Genomic DNA, 20,025 nt, shown 5'->3' on the forward strand with positions numbered 1-20,025 from the left:
TATTTCTACAGAACTTATTTTCACTTAATTCTGTTTTCTTTATTTCACAGATTTGGCAGGATTCTTGAGGATCTTGACAGCTTAGGAGGTACTGGTATTATTTTAGTATTTCGAAATACTTAGACTAATACATTGAATCCTGTATCTAGAAAGGGATTTTTTATTAACTTGCACAGACGAGGATATTGTAAAAGAGGAGAAAAAGAACAGCTACTACCTCTGAATTGGCATAATTCCCCCCCAAAATGTGGATTCCTACTTATCAGTTAGAAACTGATTAATTCTCCTTTCTAATAACTTTTTTTTTTCTAATAACTTTTTAAAATGTCTTAAATTTACAGAAAAGTTGCAAACAAGTACAAAGAATTGTTCTTCCCTGAATCATGGAAGAGTATGTTGCTGACATGCATATCATCCCCAAATATTTTCATGTCTGTTTCCTACCAGTAAGGTCCTTCTCTTACCGAACCACAATACAATCATTAACATCAAGAAGTTAACACTGGTACATTAGATTGTCTAGTCCAGTGGTCGGCAAACTCATTAGTCAACAGAGCCAAATATCAACAGTATAATGATTGAAATTTCTTTTGAGAGCCAAATTTTTTAAACTTAAACTATATAGGTAGGTACATTGTTATTAACTTAATTAGAGTACTCCTAAGGCTTAGGAAGAGCCACACTCAAGGGGCCAAAGAGCCACATGTGGCTCGCAAGCCGCAGTTTGCCGACGACGGGTATAGTCCTTTGACGCCATTCAACTTTCACCCATGGGACTTTATAGTGGAAGGATCCAGCTCTGAATCATATGTTGCATTTAGTTGTCATGTCAGGGATAGTTCCTGTCTTTCTCTGACTTTTATGATCTTGACACTTTTGAAGTTTATAGGCCACTTCTTTTGTGGAATTTCTCTCCATTTGGGTTTGTTTGATGCTTCCCCAAGTTTAGATTGAGGATGTGCATCTTTGGCAGGAATGTCACAGAAGGGATGCTGTATTTTTATTGCATCTTATCAAGTGGTACATGATTCTAATTTGCCCCATTACCCTGATGTTAACTTTGATTCCTTGTTGAAGGTGGTGTTTGCCAGGCTTCTTCACTGAAGTTACTCTTTTCCCCTTTGTAACTAATAAATACTTTGAAGGGAGGTACTTTGGGACCTTGTAAATATCCTATTCCTCATCAGACTTTCAACTTACTACTTTAAAATCAGTATGGCCCTAGCCAGTTTGGCCCAGTGGATAGAGCATCGGCCCGCGGACTGAAGGGTCCTGGGTTTGATTCTGGCCAAGGGCACGTACCTTGGTTGCAGGCTCTGTCTTCTGTCCTGGTTGGGACACATGTGGGAGGCAACCAATTGATGTGTCTCTCTCACATCAATGTTTCTCTCTCTGTGTCTCTCCCCCTACCTTCTATTCTACCCGCTCTAAAAATCACTGGAAAAATATTCTTGGGTGAGGATTAACAAAAAAAGAAGAAGAAGAGGAGGAGGGGAAGGGGAAGAAGGAGGAGGAGGAGGAGGAGGAAAATAAAATCAATATGGACTCAGGGATTCCTATTTTATTGAATGGGTTATAATATGTTACCTGTACTATCATCTGTTTAGATACTCAAATTGTCCCAGGACTGGCCTAATCCATTCAAGCTAGCTTTTGTGGGTTTTTCTTGATGTGTCCCTATCATTTTTTGAGCACTTTCTGTCTTTCTGTGACATGGCAAGATGTTCTAGGTCAGTGATGGCGAACCTATGACACGCGTGTCAGAGGTGACACGCGAACTCATTTTTTTGGTTGATTTTTCTTTGTTAAATGGCATTTAAATATATAAAATAAATATCAAAAATATAAATCTTTGTTTTACTATGGTTGCAAATATCAAAAAATTTCTATATGTGACACGGCACCAGAGTTAAGTTAGGGTTTTTCAAAATGCTGACACACCGAGCTCAAAAGGTTCGCCATCACTGTTCTAGGTTCATTTGTACTTTCCCTGCCCCAGTCCTGGAATCAGCCCTGGTTCTTTTTAGTGGAGAATGATATTTATTTATTTATTTATTTTAAATGTTTATTTTAAAGAACGAGGAAGGGAGATAGTTAGAAACATGGATGAGAGAGAATCATTGATCAGCTGCCTCCCACTTGCCTCCTACTGGGGGTTGAGCCCATAACCCGGGCATGTGCTCTGACCAGGAATCGAACCGGGGACCTCTTAGTTCTTGAGTTGATGCTCAACCACTGAGCCACACCGGCCGGGCTGGAGAATGATATTTAGAAACCAAGGTCTGGGTGCTGGGAGGGGAGTGGTCATTGCTGCTGGGGTATGACTGTCCCCATGCCCTTTCATTGAATGAGCTGGGGAATGTATGCACATACACACATTTACCTCTGTGTTTATCTATCTGTCTGTTTCTGTGTGAAAACCAGGGGTTCATACTGATAGTTCCAATTCCACACCACAGTTTCGTTGTTATTTCTTTCCTTTTCATATTTGTAATTCCTTTCTCCAACTGGCTCCATTATCCTTAATATTTTACTTACTTGATTGGTTCCCCTGGATGTAGCCAATGTCATATCTCTGCCATCCCTCCCTCTCATGGCTGCTCCCCTCACTGGGGCCTACTCCATGCAAGTCCCTTTCTGCAGGTCACTGTCCTCATTGTGCTCAGGGTCACCATGCTGGGCCATCGCTCTTGTTACCTCTCTGCTTGTCCTCCTGACCCCACTTGGCTTTCAACATCCTGCTCTGGGCGACCTTGTTTACTCCTAACTAATGACTTGTGGATTGAACTATGGGAAAGGGTTTAAAGAAAGGCTTTAATAACTTAAAAAATATAGACGTAAGTCCATTGTTAGGCTTACACCTAGCTACTGTTGTCATCAGATTAAATAAACCAGGTTACAATTTCTTAATGGCCTTTAAGAAAATTAAACACACACGTTTGACTTTGATTTACATAAGTGTCCCTAAATTTACAAACTCCCCTGCCACTGCCCTGTTTTTTCTTCATTACCTCCTATTGGTGGCCAATCCCTTTCACCTGTTTACTTGATCCTATTTCTTCCATTTCTTCAAGGAACTTGCCTTATTACGTCTTTAAGTCTCTTTTTTAAAAAATATATATATGTTATTGATTTTTTACTGAGAGGAAGGGAGAGGGATAGAGAGTTAGAAACATCGGTGAGAGAGAAACATCCATCAGCTGCCTCCTGCACACCCCCCACTGGGGATGTGCCTGCAACCAAGGTACATGCCCATGACCAGAATCGAACCTGGAACCCCTCAGTCCGCAGGCCGACACTCTATCCACTGAGCCAAACCGGTTAGGGCTTTAAGTCTCTTTTATCTTAAAATGAAAAGTAGGCAAAATTCACTTCCCTCTAACACTCTCCAGCTGTCTCTTTCACTCTAGAACTAACTTTCTGGAAAGAACTAGAAAAAATCATATGCTCCTATTGCCTCTGTCTCCTGACCTCCTGTTATTTCCCAACCCTCCATGTTCTGGCTTCTCCTTATGCCACTGAACTGCTCTTGCCAAGCTCTCCGTTGGCCCCCTCATTGCATGATCTACTCTTCAGGGCTTACTCAGCTCCTTTGCGGCTCCTACTGCTGTCAGACTTGTCCTTGGGCTCAGGTGCCAGTTCCTCCTGTCTCTCGGGTTGCTCCTTCCTCTTCTCCTGTGTAGGCTCCTCTGTCTCTGTTGATCCCTTAAATGTCAGTTACCCTCAGGGTTTTGTCTTCTGCCCCCCCTTTTTTTGGTTATTTGCACATTCTCTAGAAATCATCTCCTTTACTCCCCATGCTTTAGTTGATAAAGTATGGGGAATATAGTGGGGCCTTGACTTACGAGTTTAATTCGTTCCGAGACCGAGCTTGTTAAGGAGCTCGTTAACTCAAGTTACTCTATCAACTCAATGCAAAAAATCGGCCGAGAGACAGCTGGTATCTCAAAAAACTCCTTAGTCGGGACACTCGTAAGTCAAGGCCCCACTGTACTTAGGAAGGTACATTTCCTGGCCTACTTTTCTGAGTTCTAGACCTAGACCAGTTCTAGACCAGTTTGTCCTATCTCCTGGACATCTTCATTTAGATGGGCCAGAGACTTCTCGAATTCAACATGTGGAAAACAGCCCCTTTTCCTCTTCCTGTATTATCTTTTTCAGTGAATAGTATACCATCTTCATTCATGCCAGTTGGAAACCTGGCTTTAGTCAAGTCTCCCTTCTTCTTAGCTCTTAGATCTTTTCTCTTTATTTCCACTGCTCTTAGACGACTATGTTTTTTTGGGGGGGGGTGGTTACCACAAAGGCTTTTAAATGAAATTTCTTTGCCTTTAGCTTCTCATTCCCCCAGTGCATCCTTTAGCAGGTGCATGGATGGAAGAATTCATTGTCACACAGCAAATACTTATTGAGCACACACCCAGTCCTGTTGGTGGTAAACATTTGAATGAATCATGGGGGAAGCAGGGAGGCCACGAAATACAGAAGTATAATGATATTTGTAAGGTGCATAGAACCATACTTGGCACATACAAATGGTTGCTAAGTGATGGAAAGTATACAGATAGCCACAGAGTGTTATGGGGAAGGTGGGGTAATGCTGAGTGAATTAATTGCTTCATGATTAAGAAAGAGTCAGGAGAAAAACAGGTAGCGGAGTCCCTGTGATTGTTTTTCTTTTCTGAAGATGTTTGATGCCATCAGACTTGTGTGCTGGGGTCTTTCTCTGACGTAGGCACTGTGTCTTTCTGGACTGGTGACAAGCCACCTGATGGGCCTATGCTTTGGGCTTCAATTTCCTCACCAAATCAGAAACTGATTGGACAGTTAGATTAGAGGATCCTCAGATTTCTTCAGTGTATAAAAGTCTTGGGTCATAGGATAAGACCACAAGTGGGACATGGGGGGTTGGGTCTTCAAAACAATATAAGACTTTTTCTAGATCTCAGGAGTGAATTGTAAATGTTGAAAAGTAATTCTACTTTGCTTTTATTTGGTTCTCTTCTGTTTTCCTACAGTTCTTATTTGCTACATGCACACCAAAGTTCATGAAGCTAAGATGTCTCCTTTATCGATAGTTACAGCCCTGGTGGACAAAATTGGTAAGTGATACTATTTTCTATGCATACTTAAAATTCTTAAAAATTACAAGATATTATTTTTAAAAATTTAAATCATTTTTTATTTTTCAATTACAGTTGAAATACAATATTATATAGTTTCAGGTGTGCACCCCAGTGATGAGACATTATATAACTTAGTAAGTGATCATCCTGATAAATATTGTATCCATCTGATACCATACACAGTTATTAGAATACTATTAACTGTATTCGCTATGCTGTAATTTACATCCCCATGACTATTCTGTAACATGCAACGTAATTACAAGATATTATTGAGATTAAAATTTTATGGGGGAATTTTTATGCATGTGGAAATGTCTAGAATGCTACATACAAAAATATTTATTATAATTATCTTTAGGTGGAAGGATTTTGTGTGGTTCCAGTTTTTTTTTTTTTTATATTCTTTACATTGTCTACATTTTAAAAAAAGACATACAGCCTGGCTGGCGTGATTGAGTGGTTGAGTGTCGACCTATGAACCAGGAGGTCATGGATGGATTCCTGATCAGGGCACATGCTTGGGTTGCAGGCTTGATCCCCAGTAGAGGGTGTGCAGGAGGCAGCCGATCAGTGATTCTCTCTCATCAGTGATGTTGCTATCTCTGTCTTCCTCTCCTTTCCTCTCTGAAATCAATAAAAATATATTTTAAAAAAAGACATACAAATTTCTTTTGTGTGTCAACAAAGTCATTATTTTTGGAAGACAAGAAATGTAGTGGAATTTACCAACATTTCAAACGAAATGGAATTTACCAACATTTTAAATGAAATTCTCCATTTGCAGCACAGGAAAGTTTGGGTGTCGTTTGAACTCAGATTGATTTTCTGTTTTGCAGATATGTGTAAGAAGAGCTTAAGCCCAGAACGGGACATCAAGTTCACTGGCCATGTTAGCTGGGTTGGGAAGACATCTATGGAAGCGAAGATGCAAATGTTCCAGGTGTGTAAGCACCTAAAGATGGCCCCTTTGTTTCAATACAACCCACTAGTCTTAGTTAAAGGAAAGCTTATTTACCTGTGTGTCTGTAGACAGGTATGTAGCTCACCACTTCTAGAAAAACTATTGAAAGTTCAGGTCGCACAGATGGTGAATTATTAATATCCTCCTCCTGGACAAAGACCGATACATTATTTGGTGTTTATGTTTAGTGTTTATTACTTTCAAATCATTTCAGCTCCATGGTAAGGTGCTTGCTTCTGCTTTTGTGTGGAGAGTTGCACAAGTGTCTGAGTTACGTTAGGCATGCATGGGATTGGTCAGTGTGTTAGTTTTCTAGGGTTGCTATCACAAAATACTATAAACCAGATGGCATAAAACAGCAGAAATGTATTTTCTTACAATTTGGAGGATAGAAGTCCAAGATCAAGGTCTCGGCGGGATTCTCCCTCTAAAATCTGTAAGGGAGAATCCTTCCTTGCTCATTCCCAGCTTCTGGTAGTTTGCTGCCAGTCCTTGGCATTCCTTAGCTTGTAGCTGTAACCCTTCCATTTCTGCCTCATTATTACATGGCATTTCCTCTTGTGCATCTGTGTCTCCGTGTCTCTTCTCCTCTCTTTATAAGGACATCAATAATATTGGATAAGGACCCACCCTACTCTAGTATGGCCTCATCTTAACTGATTATATCTGCAACAACTCTATTTCCAAATAAATGCGTGTTTATAGATACTTCAACATATATTTTTGGGGACACAGTTTAACCCAGAACAGACACTTAGACTATCACAGCAGTTAGGAACCGCTAATGAGCAAAACATAGAATAGCTACTATAAAGAAATGGAGAAATTTGACAAGGAAAACTACCTCAAAGGGGATAATAGCACAGAAATCAAATAGTTCTGCATATGTTTAAGATTTTATTATGAAAACTTAAGAATGACTTTTTTAGTTTAGCCAGGGTATTGGCTAAACCTGTTATTCAGATACATTTTTGTTGTTGTTGTTACAGAATTTTGAAATACTTCACCTTTTGGAAAAAGTTTGAAGCTTGCTCTGCAGTAATTAAAGTTATTTGCCAAAAAAAAAAGTTGTCAAAGCCCTGGTCGGGTGGCTCAGCTGGTGAGAGCATCATCCCGCACACCAAAAGATTGTGGGTGTGATTCCTGGTCAGGGCACAAATCTAGGTTGCAGGTTCTATCCCCAGTCAGTATGGGAGGCAGCAGATTGATGTTTCTCTCTGCCTCTCTCTCCCTCTCTCCCTTCCTCTCTCTCTCTAAAAAAACAACAATAGTTATTTGTCAAAAATAGTTAAGTCGTTTTTTAATCCTTACCCAAGGATATGATTTTTAGAATTGATTTTAGAGAGGAAGGGAGAGGAGAGAGAAACATCGATGTGGGATTGGCTGCCTCCCATACCCACCCTGACTGGGGATTGAACCTGCAACCTTTCAGTGTGTGGGGCAGTGCCCCAAATAACTCATCTACCTGGGTAGTGCTTAAGAAGTTTTGTATTTGATGCTATATGTAAGCGGTTGGATTCTGTAACTCCAGTGCAGCTGTAACTGACGGTAGTACTGTTTTTAAAACAAAACACAATAAAGTTGGGGATCTGTATGATTTGTCCACACACTTTTTAAATCTTCATGGTTGGTTCCTAGTGCCACGTGCAGCAGATTGCTGGCATCGGACCAGCTTTCTAGGGAAACTTGACAATTTGAATCTTGGACAAGTCGATTAAAAAAGAGATACAGAGATTATTAGGAGGAGAGACCCAATGAAAATCAGTGTTAGGCAAGTACGAACTTTTGTTTTTAATTTTCATTTCTCATTGGCTATTTTGCCTAATAACTCATTACTTGAGTGGTCCTTTCCATTCCAGAGAGGAGCTTGGCAATAGGTGCCTCTGGTTTGTGTGCATGTAGGTTCAAATCCCAGCTCTGCTGCTTATTAGCCACGTGACTGTGGGCAAATCACCTTCCCTGAGCCTCTGTTTTCTCAAGTGCAATATGGAAGCGGTAACAGTACCATATTATATGGTGTGGTACAGATGAAATGGAAAACATCCCACCCATATGAAGAACTTGTTACGTTGCCTGTCACACAGTAACTACTAATCACATGTTGACAATAGTGCTAATTTATTGTTACTATGGAGATGATCCCAAATCTCTGTTCTGGGCTTGACCTTCAGACCTAACTTTCCAAGCACCTATTATATCTCCCCCTACGCGGGCTCTTGCTACCTCCAGTCCAGTGCGTTTTAAATTGAGTGTCAGCTTCCCTTCTAATCCTGATCTTCCTTCAGTGTTTCCCCTTTGTCATCCTCCTGGTTTCCCAGCTGCATACCTTTGTGATAGCTTAAATTTTTCCCTTTCCTGTGCAGCCTTTTGCCAAGTTTTACAAATTCATCATCCTCCGCAACTCACCATGGTCCTTTCTCCCCCTTGTCCTTGGCCCCTGTGTCCTGTTCAAGCCCCCACTGCCTCTGTGTGAGTACCTGAACTGTCTTTCAGTTAGTCTGCCGGCCTGTTGCATGTTTTCACCCTCTGTTCATTTTATACATTTTTATCAGATAGACCTTCCAAAGCTGATCTTAAATCACATCACTCTCCTTCTAAAAACCTTGACCATTATCTGCTCATTAAAGTCTAAACTCCTTTGACTAGTTAGGATCCAAGGGTCTCTGAAAACTAGCTCCAACATCACTTAAATACCTTCTTAGAGCATCTTTGAGCATCCTGAGAGTAGGGAGTTGTTCATTTTGGCATTCCCGATGCTTGGCGCTAGTAGGTGTTCATTATAATAAACCAGTAAGCAAGTGGCTGATATCATTGCTTATGCTTTTTCCTTTTCCTGAAATCCTTGTGTTCTGGCTCTGCGCATCCACATTCCACATGTGCTTCCAAGTCACTCCATGCTCGAATCCTTCCCTGGTCCTCTAGCTCATAATACCTGTTCCTTCCCATGATGCCTTCCTCAGAACCCTTTCTCTGACCTGCTGACCTCTGCTCCTCAGAGCTTCGTAGGAACATGTTTTCTCTTCTACTAGGTCACATGCTTCTCAACAGCAGGATCTGGGTGTGAGTCACCAAGCCCACTTCCTGACGTCCACTCATTTAACAGTTCACTTAGCAATCATTTATTGCCTGCCATTCTGTGTTAGGTATACAGCCGTGAGCAAAACCCAGTTCCATTTTCTTGGAGTTTTCATTTTGGTAGTCCTCAATAATTACCTACCTTGATTCACACATTGGCTGTCAATGATCAGGTATCTGCTATAGGCAGTCTTTGTGCTAAGTGCTTAGGGTACAAATGTCAATGAAAATGGCCTTTGTCCTCAAGGAACTCATGATGCAATGGGGAGGCGGCCACTTAAATAAATGATCATGGTACAGTATATTAAGTATGATGCAGCATTTCTCAACAGGGACACTATTGGCATTACATGTGGGAAAATTCTCTGTTCTGCAGGACTTTCCCCCTGCATTGTGAAGTGTTCAGCTCCTTGCTCACCCCCATCCCACTAGTAATGCCTCCCAAGTCATGTGACAACCCTACACATTTCCAAATAACTCTACAGGGGTGAGAACCACTGTCAGGAGAGGACTTTGCATTTAGTGGCAAACAAAGGAGGGAATGATGAGTTGTGTCTGGGGCGAAGGGATGCGTGTTTACTGACTGGGCCGCGAGGGGGGGGGCGGAGTGGTAGTGATGAATGTAGCCATGAGGAAGGCATCAGGCGAAGGCATGGAACAAAGGTATTCAACAGCATGGTCCATTCCAGGGCCTCCAAGTGGTTAGCCGTGGCTGGGGAAAAAGGTGCGGGTATGAGGAAGTGTTTGGGAACAGCTGGAGAGGAATTTGGGCTCTGGTGGAGGGCTGTATATACAGGGCCAACAGGCTTTGAGCAGGTGCTAGAAGAATGTCAAGAGGGCAGGTACTAGGGCCCAAACAGGTGTTAGTGACGAGGACTAGTGATGAGGAAGGAACTGAATGGACCCTCAGGTTATGATAGGACTTTATGATATGATTGTCCTGGAAGTACAGACTTCTAAGGGATAAAGAAACACCTTAAAACCTCAAAGGCTTTTGTGCATTGTAAGTATTTAGCTTCATCCACAGATTTGTCACTGATCTTATTCCTTCTTGGGAGCCCCTGTGCTCAGCTAAAGAATCCTAGACGTGTTGGTAGTTGGCACACTAAGGTTCTTGAAAATGCTAATGTCTATGAGAGTGGCGGGAGGTCCACCTGGCTCTGAAGCAGGACAGTGAAATGATGATGTAGTAGGTCCTTCTGTGACCCCTGTTGTTGGGTCCCAGTCAGGCTCAGCTCCGCAGCCTCTAGCTCATGTCCATCCCAGCATGTCCCGCAATACACTGTTTGGAATTTTGGGGTGTCTTTCTCCTGCTAGACCACAGGTTCCTGGTCACGCTGCTATCCCCACACAGAGCCTAGTTCTGTGCCTGGAAACTCAGCAGCTGGTGGTTCATGAATGCACTTCTCTTTTTGTTTCTTTTAAAAAAAATTGTTGAGGGTATTACAGATGTCCCCCATTTCCCCCCCCTTTGCCTCCCTCCTCTGGACTTCTGCCCCACCCCAGGCCTTCACCGCACTGTTGTCTGTGTCCATGGGCTATGCATATATGTATATAAGTTCTTTGGTTAATCTCTCCTCCTCCCTCACCCCATATCCCCTCTGAGGTCTGTCAGTCTCTTGCATGCTTCCATGTCTCAGGATCTATTTTGTTTGTCAGTTTATTTTGTTCATTAGATTCCACATATAAGTGAGATCCTGTGATAACCTGTCTTTCTCTGACTGGCTTATTTCACTCAGTATAATAATTTCCAGGTCCATCCATGCTGTCTCAAAGGTTAAGAGAACCTTCTTTTTTTTACAGCTGCATAGTATGCCATTGTATAAATGTACCACACTTTCTCCTCTTTTTCTAATTGCTGCCTTTCTCAAAGCATGCACGCTCTCTGTTGGAATTGTAGCAGGTCTTCCCAGGAAATGCATTTCTTACATCTGCATTTTCTTTCCTTTGTTCTTTAGTTACAAGACAGTGAATTTTGTCCTGTTTTGGAAGCAACATTTGTAATGGTGGCCCGTGATTCTGAAAATAAGGGGTAATTGTTCTTTTTTTCTAATTCTTTATTTTGAAGATACATAACACCAGAGAGAAGAGCATAATGAATGTCTATATGCCCATCACCTACACTTAAGAGTTTTAATATTTTTGCCATATTTGCTTCATCTGTTTTTTTAAAGTATATTATTTTCTTTATAATATTTTAAAGCAAATCCCAGACATAATGACATTTCACCTCTAAAAACTTTAGTTTAGGCATCTCTTAAAAAATGAGGATATTTTTTCCTGGCTGATGTGGCTTGGTGGTTGAGGATCGAGCCATGAACCAGGAGCTTGGTTCAATTCCTGATCAGGGCACATGCCCGGGTTGTGGGCTCAATCCCCAGTAGGGGGTGTGCAGGAGGCAGCTGATCAATGATTCTCTCTCATCATTGATGTTTCTCTCTCTTTCTCCCTTCCTCTCTGAAATAAAAAAATGTATTAAAATATTTTTTTAAATGAGAATATTTTCTTAAATAACTACACTACCATTAGCACACCTGACAAAAATACTAGTCAGTCCTTAGTATATTCCAATAATTCATATTCCATTTTCCCCAAATATCGTTTTAATGATTTGTTCAAATTAGGATACAAACAAAGTCCACATATTATATTTGATTTTTATGTCTCATAAGCCTGTTTTGTTGGTTAATAGCTTCAGTGAGATATAATTCACATATAGAATTCACCCATTGAGCCCTGACTGGTTTGGCTCAGTGGATAGAGCGTTGGCCTGTGGACTGAAAGTTCCCATGTTCGATTCCGGTCAAGGGCATGTACCTTGGTTGCGGGCACATCCCCAGTGGGGGGTGTGCAGGAGGCAGCCAATCGATGTTTCTCTCTCATCGATGTTTCTGACTTTCTATCCCTCTCCCTTCCTCTCTGTAAAAAAATCAATGAAATATATTTTTTTAAAAAAAGAAACAAAAAGTCAGACCCTGGTTTGAATCTAACCTATAAAAAAAAAAGAATTCACCCATTGAAAGTGTACAATTTTGTGGATTTTAGTGTATTCACAGTTGTGCAGTCTCTAGAGGTTGTTTAAATCCAGAATAGTTGTGTGTCTCCACTGTTCTCCTCTTTTTCCCCCCACTCAGACCCAAAGTATCAACACTCACTAGGTGAGCTGCTGTTGACACAAAATGTTAACATCATTGCATGCATCCTTATTGTTTTATCAACTCATTGAAAGGCCCAATGGGTTCTTCTAGACCAGGGGTGGGAAACATCCAGCCCGTGGACTGTATAAGGCTTGAGAAATTATTTGGCCTGGCCCTGCCAAGGCAGTAGGGGTGAGTTCATTAAATGTTTGACCAAATAGAGCAGGCTCATTTTTAAACTGATAATTTTGTATGGCCTGCGAATGATGTCATAAATATCCTTGGCAGAAAAAAGGTTCCCCACTCCTATTCTAGACAATGTCCAACTTTCTGGATTTTCAAGAAAAAAAAAATACCATGAGGAAGCATGGACTTGTTTCTTTATTCCTAGTATTTTCTATAAACTGAAGTTAGAGCTAGAGCCTTGATTAGATTCAGGTTCAGCTTATTGGGTGAGAGCACTTCATGGGTGATGCTGTGTATCTCGTGTCTTGTATTGCGTCATATAAGGAGGTATAGATGGTCTCCCTCCTAGCGATGCTAAGATTGATGCGTGGGCTCAAATAGTGACAACCTGATCTTGCCACTGTCAAGTTCAGATTATCCGCTTATGATCAGCAATGATCTACAGGGCAGGGTGTATCCAATGTATATTTTGTCATCCTGCACATAGCTAGCTCCCCATCCATCTTTTTCCACGGCTCTTAATGCCCTTTGTTGATCATTGCTTTAATCATGTGGGAGTGTAAAAGGATTCTCAAATTCTGTCATTCTTTCAACATTTATTAGCTGGAGTTCTGTGAAGAAGAGCTGTCCCTTATCAACTAGGGCAATTTGGTTTGTAAAGGGAAGTAAGATGAATGTTTCATTCCTGTGTTTTACTTACACAATTGCCAAAGAATGAGCTAGTGACAGCATGGTTTTTCTACTTTTTTGGTTTTAAAAAAAAAAGTATCATTATGAATGCATGGATTTTAACATATAAATGTATTTCCACGAGTTGTAGCCAGTGCTCTTACCGCTCAGAGTATACTCTCTTTGGTCAGTGGGAGCCCCTTTAAGCTGCCTCCTGTGATAAGCCCTTTTGACATTTCCCCATTGGTTTTTGATACCTGCCTGCTCTCTGGTGCAACGAGTTATCTTGGGCTCATCTTACACATTTCCTGCCCCAGGCCTAGAAACAGCCATTCCCCCAGGAGTCCTGGGGTTCCTTTTAGTGGGAACTGGTATTTAGAGACCAAAATCTAGGCACTAGAACTGTATTGTTACTAGTTTATCATCATGTCTAGGCCTTTTTAGTGGACAGAGCTTGGGTGTATATTATAAAGCAAATAAATAAACAACCTCATGAGTTTATAGTGTCATTTTCAAGTTTAATTGTACAAGCTTTAACTCATTTGGCTTTCTACGTTATCTTTTTTCCTCTTAAATTGATTTATTGGTTCCTAACAACAGTTCCACCCAAGGCCTTCAAACTGAGAAAAACCATCTAATTGTGTTGGGGGGGAGCAGGGTGGGAGAGAATGTTACAGGATTGCTGTTTGTACAGGACAGTCTAGAGCAGTGGTTCTCAACCTTCCTAATGCCGCGACCCTTTAATACAGTTCCTCATGTTGTGGTGACCTCCAACCATAAAATTATTTTCGTTGCTACTTCATAACTAATTTTGCTACTGTTATGAATCTGATATGCAGGATGTATTTTCATTGTTACAAATTGAACATAATTAAAGCATAGTGATTAATCACAAAAACAATATCTAGTTATATATGTGTTTTCCGATGGTCTTAGGCGACCCCTGTGAAAGGGTCGTTCGACCCCCAAAGGGGTCGCAACCCACAGGTTGAGAACCGCTAGTCTAGAGGCCTTTGGGGAGTCTAATTTGTATTAGAAACTTGAGTGAGGAGTTTGCAATGAGACGTCATTTCTGTGTGAAAAGCTGACATGGAAAATGTGTTAAGATTGAAAAATACCTTGGCGACTGGTCTGAGAGAAGAATGCACCCATCTAGCTTCAGTCCTCCCACCGTCCCCAGCTGACCTGCTTGCTGCTCTGGTGCCTGGCCTGGGGCTCCTTTGCCAGCACTGGGGGGCATTACTTAAAATTCCTCTCCCAGCTGATGTATTTCAGTTTCCCAAACTGCCATTTCAGGTCTTTTGTTTCCATTGTTGTTTCATCAAACTTTTGGATTCTACCACAGTGAAATACTATGTTCCTTTTTGCTCAGTTTTCTATTTTAAAAAATTTGACACCTACAGAAAAATAGAATAATGCATTGAACACTTATATATACCCTTTACTTAAATTCGCCAATTAATGTTTTGCCACCAACCTATTTTCCCGTCCTTTATAAATATATATACACATTCCCCCCTGAATCATTCGAAAGTTTGAGACTGTTTCACCCATAAATAGTTTAGCATATATCTCCTAAGAATAAGATAATTCTCCTACATAACCTCACTGCTTTTATTATACCCAAGAAATTGAACAGTGATATAATTGTATTATGCAATATATGATCCATATCCAAACTTTGCCAATTGTCCCTAAAATATCCTTTATGGTTTCTTCCCCTGAGGCAGATCTAATCAAGGATCATGTATTGCAGTTGGTTACCATGGTTCTTTAAATTAGTCACCCTGTCATTTTCTGTCTTGACATTTTTGAAGAGTCGAGTCCGGATGTCTAGTAGGATGTTCTGCAACCAATTTTGACTGCTTCCTTGTGATTAGGATCAGGTGAAACATGTTGGCAAGCAGTCGTGTCCTTTTGATTATGTGAACTTCCTACTGTGCAGATGGGTCTGTAACCAGAAGCCTCCTCTATTTTTCCAGAGTCCTTGTGTGAAGCAGTCAGTAAGCGTTATTCAAAATGAACAGCAGCTGAAACCGGTTTGGCTCAGTGGATAGAGCGTCGGCCTGCGGACTGAAAGGTCCCAGGTTCGATTCCGGTCAAGGGCATGTACCTGGGTTGCGGGCATATCCCCAGTAGGAGATGTGCAGGAGGCAGCTGATCGATGTTTCTCTCTCATCGGTGTTTCTAACTCTCTATCTCTCTCCTTTCCTCTCTGTAAAAAATCAATAAAATATATTTAAAAAAAAATGAACAGCAAAGTCCTGCTGGTGTGGCTCAGTGCTTGAGTGTTGACCTACGACCTACGAACCAAGAGGTCACAGTTCGATTCCTGGTCAGGCCACATGCCCGGATTGCAGGCTCAGTCCTCAGTAGGGGGCATGTAGAAGGCCGATCAAATATATTTTTTAAAAATGTTATTATCTAATAAAAATGGAAGATTAACTATTACCCACCAGTTTTCAAGTCTTTGCTGTTTGCTTGTTTTTTAAAGAATACTTTAAAATATATTGTCATTGATTTCAGAGAGGCAGGGAGAGAGAGAGATAGAAACATCAATGATGAGAGAATATCATTGATTAGCTGCCTCCTGCATGCCCCCCACTGGGGATCGAGCCCGCAACCCGGGCATGTGCCCTTGACTGGAAACGAGTCCAGGACCCTTCAGTCACAGGCCAACATTCTATTCACTGAGCCAAACTGCCTAGGGAAGATAATAACATTTTAATTTATACTCTTTTCTTCTCTTTAGGTCGGCATTTGTAAATCCACTCATCCCTGAAGGCCCTAAGGAAGAAGCGCTCTTTAGACAAGGAGAATGTATATTAATTTTTTATAATAAGATAAACTTTTAAAAGCACATTAACTGTACTGCAGAAGAGATTATTTTTAAGAGTATGCATGGACTCATATTAGTCAGGTGTCTTACTCATTCCAAGAATTTATTGAAATTAAAAATACCTTATTTTTTGTTCCATGAAGTTCATACTTTGAACAATTTTATCAATCAGCCAATATTTATTAATTGAAGTAATTTTTTCTCATTGTTCATGAAATGGTAAATGTAGCTTTAATGAAATAACTTGGTTGGGGCTCTAGGTCAGGATGATTATAGCTGGTTTTACAGTGAGCTGATACAATTTCCTTGTGAAAGCAAAGAATCACAGAAAGTTTTTATGAGCCGTATGGACAATTTCCAGGGGGATTGTTACAGTCTAGAAGTACAGCCCAGTTCAGAAACCCCAGTGTGCAGTGTGACCCTCCTAACCATGGTTCCTTATTGTCCCATATTTCAGTGAACAAGGGGAGAAGGGTTGCCTTCAGCTCTATGTCATTACTGAAAATGGCTCCCAGTGCTGAGGAGAGGACGACCATCCATGAGATGTTTCTTAACACACTGGATCAGAAGTAAGTTAGGCTGGCCCGGCCAGCGTAGCTCAGTGGTTGAGCATTGACTTATGAACCAGGAGGTCACAGTTCGATTCCTGGTCGGGGCACCTGTCTGGGTTGTGGGCTCAGTCCCCAGTGGGGGGAGCATGCAGGAAGCAACTGATCAATAATTCTCATCAGTGATGTTTCTATCTCTCTCTCCCTCTTCCTTTCTCTTTGAAATAAAGAATATTTTAAAACAAAAAGTAAGTTAGGCTGGTGAGATTCCACATTAGGATGTATTAATACTTGGTGTTCTCCATAGCCAGGCTTGCCTGAACATATTGGAAATTTTTTGCAAATATTTTACTTTTTAGCAGCTAAACCATGGCCCTAATAGGGTTTACTGATTCTCTATTTGCACAGGACTATAAGTTTTCAAAGTCGAGTTTTGCCCCCTAATGCAGTATGGATGGAGAAATCAAAACTGAAGAGCTTGGAAATTTGCCACCCTCAGGTATTGTGATATGGTGAAAAACCTAAATAGGATAACTTGCATCCATGATATTCATCTAAGACAGCGGTTCTCAACCTGTGGGTCGCCAACCTGTGGGTCGCGACCCCTTTGGGGGTCGAACGACCCTTTCACAGGGGTTGCCTAAGACCATCAGAAAACACATATATAATTACATATTGTTTTTGTGATTAATCACTGTGCTTTATGTTCAATTTGTAAAATGAAAATACATCCTGCATATCAGATATTTACATTACGATTCATAACAGTAGCAAAATTACAGTTATGAAGTAGCAACGAAAATAATTTTATGGTTGGGGGTCACCACAACATGAGGAACTGTATTAAAAGGTTGCGGCATTAGGAGGGTTGAGAACCACTGATCTAAGATATGATATCTTTAAACTGGTCTCTGTTCTTTGGCATTATTAATTCCTTTGTTCTGTATATGAGGGTGGCCATGATCTTGTATTTCCTATCATTCATTTTATGCCCTATAGGAGAGGAATATTTTCAATCGGATCTTTGGTGGTTTCCTTATGAGGAAAGCATATGAACTCGGATGGGCTACTGCTTGTAACTTTGGGTAAGTTAGATTTAAGGTAGTATTGACTTCTGAGAAGCAATTTTTACTACCCCACTGAAATGAAACATTTTGGACCAGTCTGGATGTGTTGGGGAATTTGTTGTGTTTTTAAAATAAATATCACACTTATACCAGCTGGGTTTGATCCTCATTTTAGAAGCCTGTTACTCTGACTAGGTAAATTAGTACATTACAGGCATACCTCGTTTTATTGTGCTCCACTTTATTGCACTCCACAGATGTTGTGTTTTTTACAAATTGAAGGCAAGACCTTCCATCAGCAAAAAGGTTATGCCTCGCTTTATTTCAATGCTTATTTATTGCGGTGGTCTGGAACCAAACCTGCAATATCTCCGAGGTCTGCATGTAAAGACCTATGAGAAAGGGAGGTGATAATATGCTGAAGGGAAAAGATACAGTGACTTTGGCACTGATCTCGTCACAGTGACATGTCTTACCATTCCTCGCTGGTATGACTGCTTTCCCCTTCTCTAGGTTTATTCTTTGATCATTTAAATTTTGCTTCAGTCACTTGTTAGGGAAAAAATAGCATCTGAATTTTACACTTGACCCCAAATTCTGCCTTTCCCAATAGTGGTTCCCGACCATTTGTCGTGGCGGTAGATGACATCATGTTTCAGAAACCTGTTGAGGTTGGATCATTGCTGTTTCTGTCTTCTCAGGTAGGTGTGCGATGAGATAAAATACAATTTATGATCATTTGGGCCTAGAAGAGCAGTTTTGATATCCTACAGCTATTGCTTCTCTTGTGACTGCCTGTTCCCCCTTCCCAATGTGACTGGCTCACTCGTATCTATAATCTCTTAGGTTTGCTTTACTCAAGGCAACTACATTCAAGTCAGAGTCCACAGCGAAGTGGCCTCTCTGCACAATAAAGAACATACGACCACCAATGTCTTTCATTTCACGTTCATGTCGGAGAATGAAGTGCCCTTGGTTTTCCCCAGAACATATGGAGGTAAGCAGCCAGGATGGCGTGTCCCTAACAAAGGCAGGAACTTTTCAAGAAATTTTCTCCTTTCAAATTGTTGTAGGAAGCACACTGATGCCTGTTAGCTCAAGAGCACATCTTTAAAATCAATATATATTATTGATTTCAGAGAGGAAGGGAGAGAGGGGGAGAGAGATAGAAACATCAATGATGAGAGAGAATCATTGATCAGCTGCCTCCTGCATGCCCCCTACTGGGGATCGAGCCCACAACCCGGGCATGCGCCCTGATGGGGAATCAAACCATGACCTCCAGGTTCATAGGTCAACGCTCAATCACTGAGCACATCTTTAGGATATTGTGCATTTTCAGGTTCTGCAGCCCTGAAGGCCAAGATGCCTCCTGGCCCCACAGGTGGCTGTGGCTGCTCTGCCCACCTGGCTGTTGTCTGAAGGGCGGGTGCCAGCTGCAAGCAGCCACTGGGGGTCAAAGACTGGTCCAGCCAAAGGAAAGGGGTGGGAGTCGAGGCTTGGGAACCTTGTGTACCCCTGGCCCAATAGCACTTGCTGGGCACCAGTTCTGCGTTCTTACTGCTGCCCAGTGTTCCAGAGTAGTCTTGTGTTTATACCTTGCTGTTCTCAGGCACTGCAAGTTTCTCCATGGTTATCTCTCTTGTGTTTCAGAGTCCATGCTGTATTTAGATGGGCAGCGGCATTTTAACTCCATGAGTGCATCGGATACCATGAAAAAGGACTACCTTCTGAAGCCCCAGGGAAAGCCACGCTTGTTGGAGACCAGCGTTCCTCAGTGACATAGTGCCTGATGCAGGCCTCATCGCGTTTATTGGTTTAGTGTTTATGCTCATCCCCCACAGAGAAAAAGAATGTAATCAGCTTTTAGGATGACTAAAAAAGTAGAACAAGAGAGTGGCTGGCTGGGACAGAGGGAGAGAGAGTTATTAAATAATAAACACTTTCAAAATGATCGAAATTGTGAATCCACCATGTTGCTTCCTGTCTGCTGAAGAAATCAGGACAGATGCCTTTGTATGCCATTGAACACATCTTTTTCTTATACATATCACAGACTATCCATGTGTCCATGGTTTCTTGCCAAGGCATTTAGAGGGCATTCCTTCAGCCTGACCTTTGTGGCAGTTCCCCTGTGTCCTCTAAATCCCAGCAACCCTCCATGATTCCTTAGTGTTTTGCCTCCCCCTGCTTTCCAGCTTTCGTTGTTAGCAAAGGGTAGATAAAAAGTGGGGGCGAGCCCTGACCAGTTTGGCTCAGTAGATAGAGCGTCGGCCTGCGGACTGAAGGGTCCCAGGTTCGATTCCAATCAAGGGCATGTACTTTGGTTTCGGGCACATCCCCAGTAGGGGGTGTGCAGGAGGCAGCTGATCAATGTTTCTCTCTCATTGATGTTTCTAACTCTCTATCCCGCT

General features: G+C 41.5%; 1 protein-coding gene and 1 non-coding gene across 2 annotated transcripts in view; one reads left to right on the top strand and one right to left on the bottom strand.

The window, feature by feature from the left end:
* ACOT9 (acyl-CoA thioesterase 9) overlaps positions 1–19,571 on the top strand; it is a 33,635-nt gene extending 14,064 nt beyond the window's left edge. The window contains 12 exon segments of the mRNA XM_036305353.1: positions 51–88; positions 5,019–5,102; positions 5,966–6,069; positions 11,124–11,197; positions 15,910–15,977; positions 16,454–16,565; positions 16,953–17,043; positions 17,544–17,629; positions 18,225–18,312; positions 18,458–18,608; positions 19,265–19,353; positions 19,356–19,571. Of these exon segments, the coding sequence (XP_036161246.1) occupies positions 51–88; positions 5,019–5,102; positions 5,966–6,069; positions 11,124–11,197; positions 15,910–15,977; positions 16,454–16,565; positions 16,953–17,043; positions 17,544–17,629; positions 18,225–18,312; positions 18,458–18,608; positions 19,265–19,353; positions 19,356–19,397 (1,027 nt within the window). The 3' untranslated portion in view covers positions 19,398–19,571.
* On the bottom strand, positions 12,292–12,362 carry LOC118654855. The gene has a single exon (XR_004967113.1). It is a non-coding gene; the product is annotated as a small nucleolar RNA SNORD56 (small nucleolar RNA).
* Positions 19,572–20,025: the final 454 nt, after the last annotated feature.

This window comes from Myotis myotis, unplaced genomic scaffold (assembly GCF_014108235.1).
Source record: "Myotis myotis isolate mMyoMyo1 unplaced genomic scaffold, mMyoMyo1.p scaffold_m19_p_4, whole genome shotgun sequence".
Taxonomy (NCBI): domain Eukaryota; kingdom Metazoa; phylum Chordata; class Mammalia; order Chiroptera; family Vespertilionidae; genus Myotis; species Myotis myotis.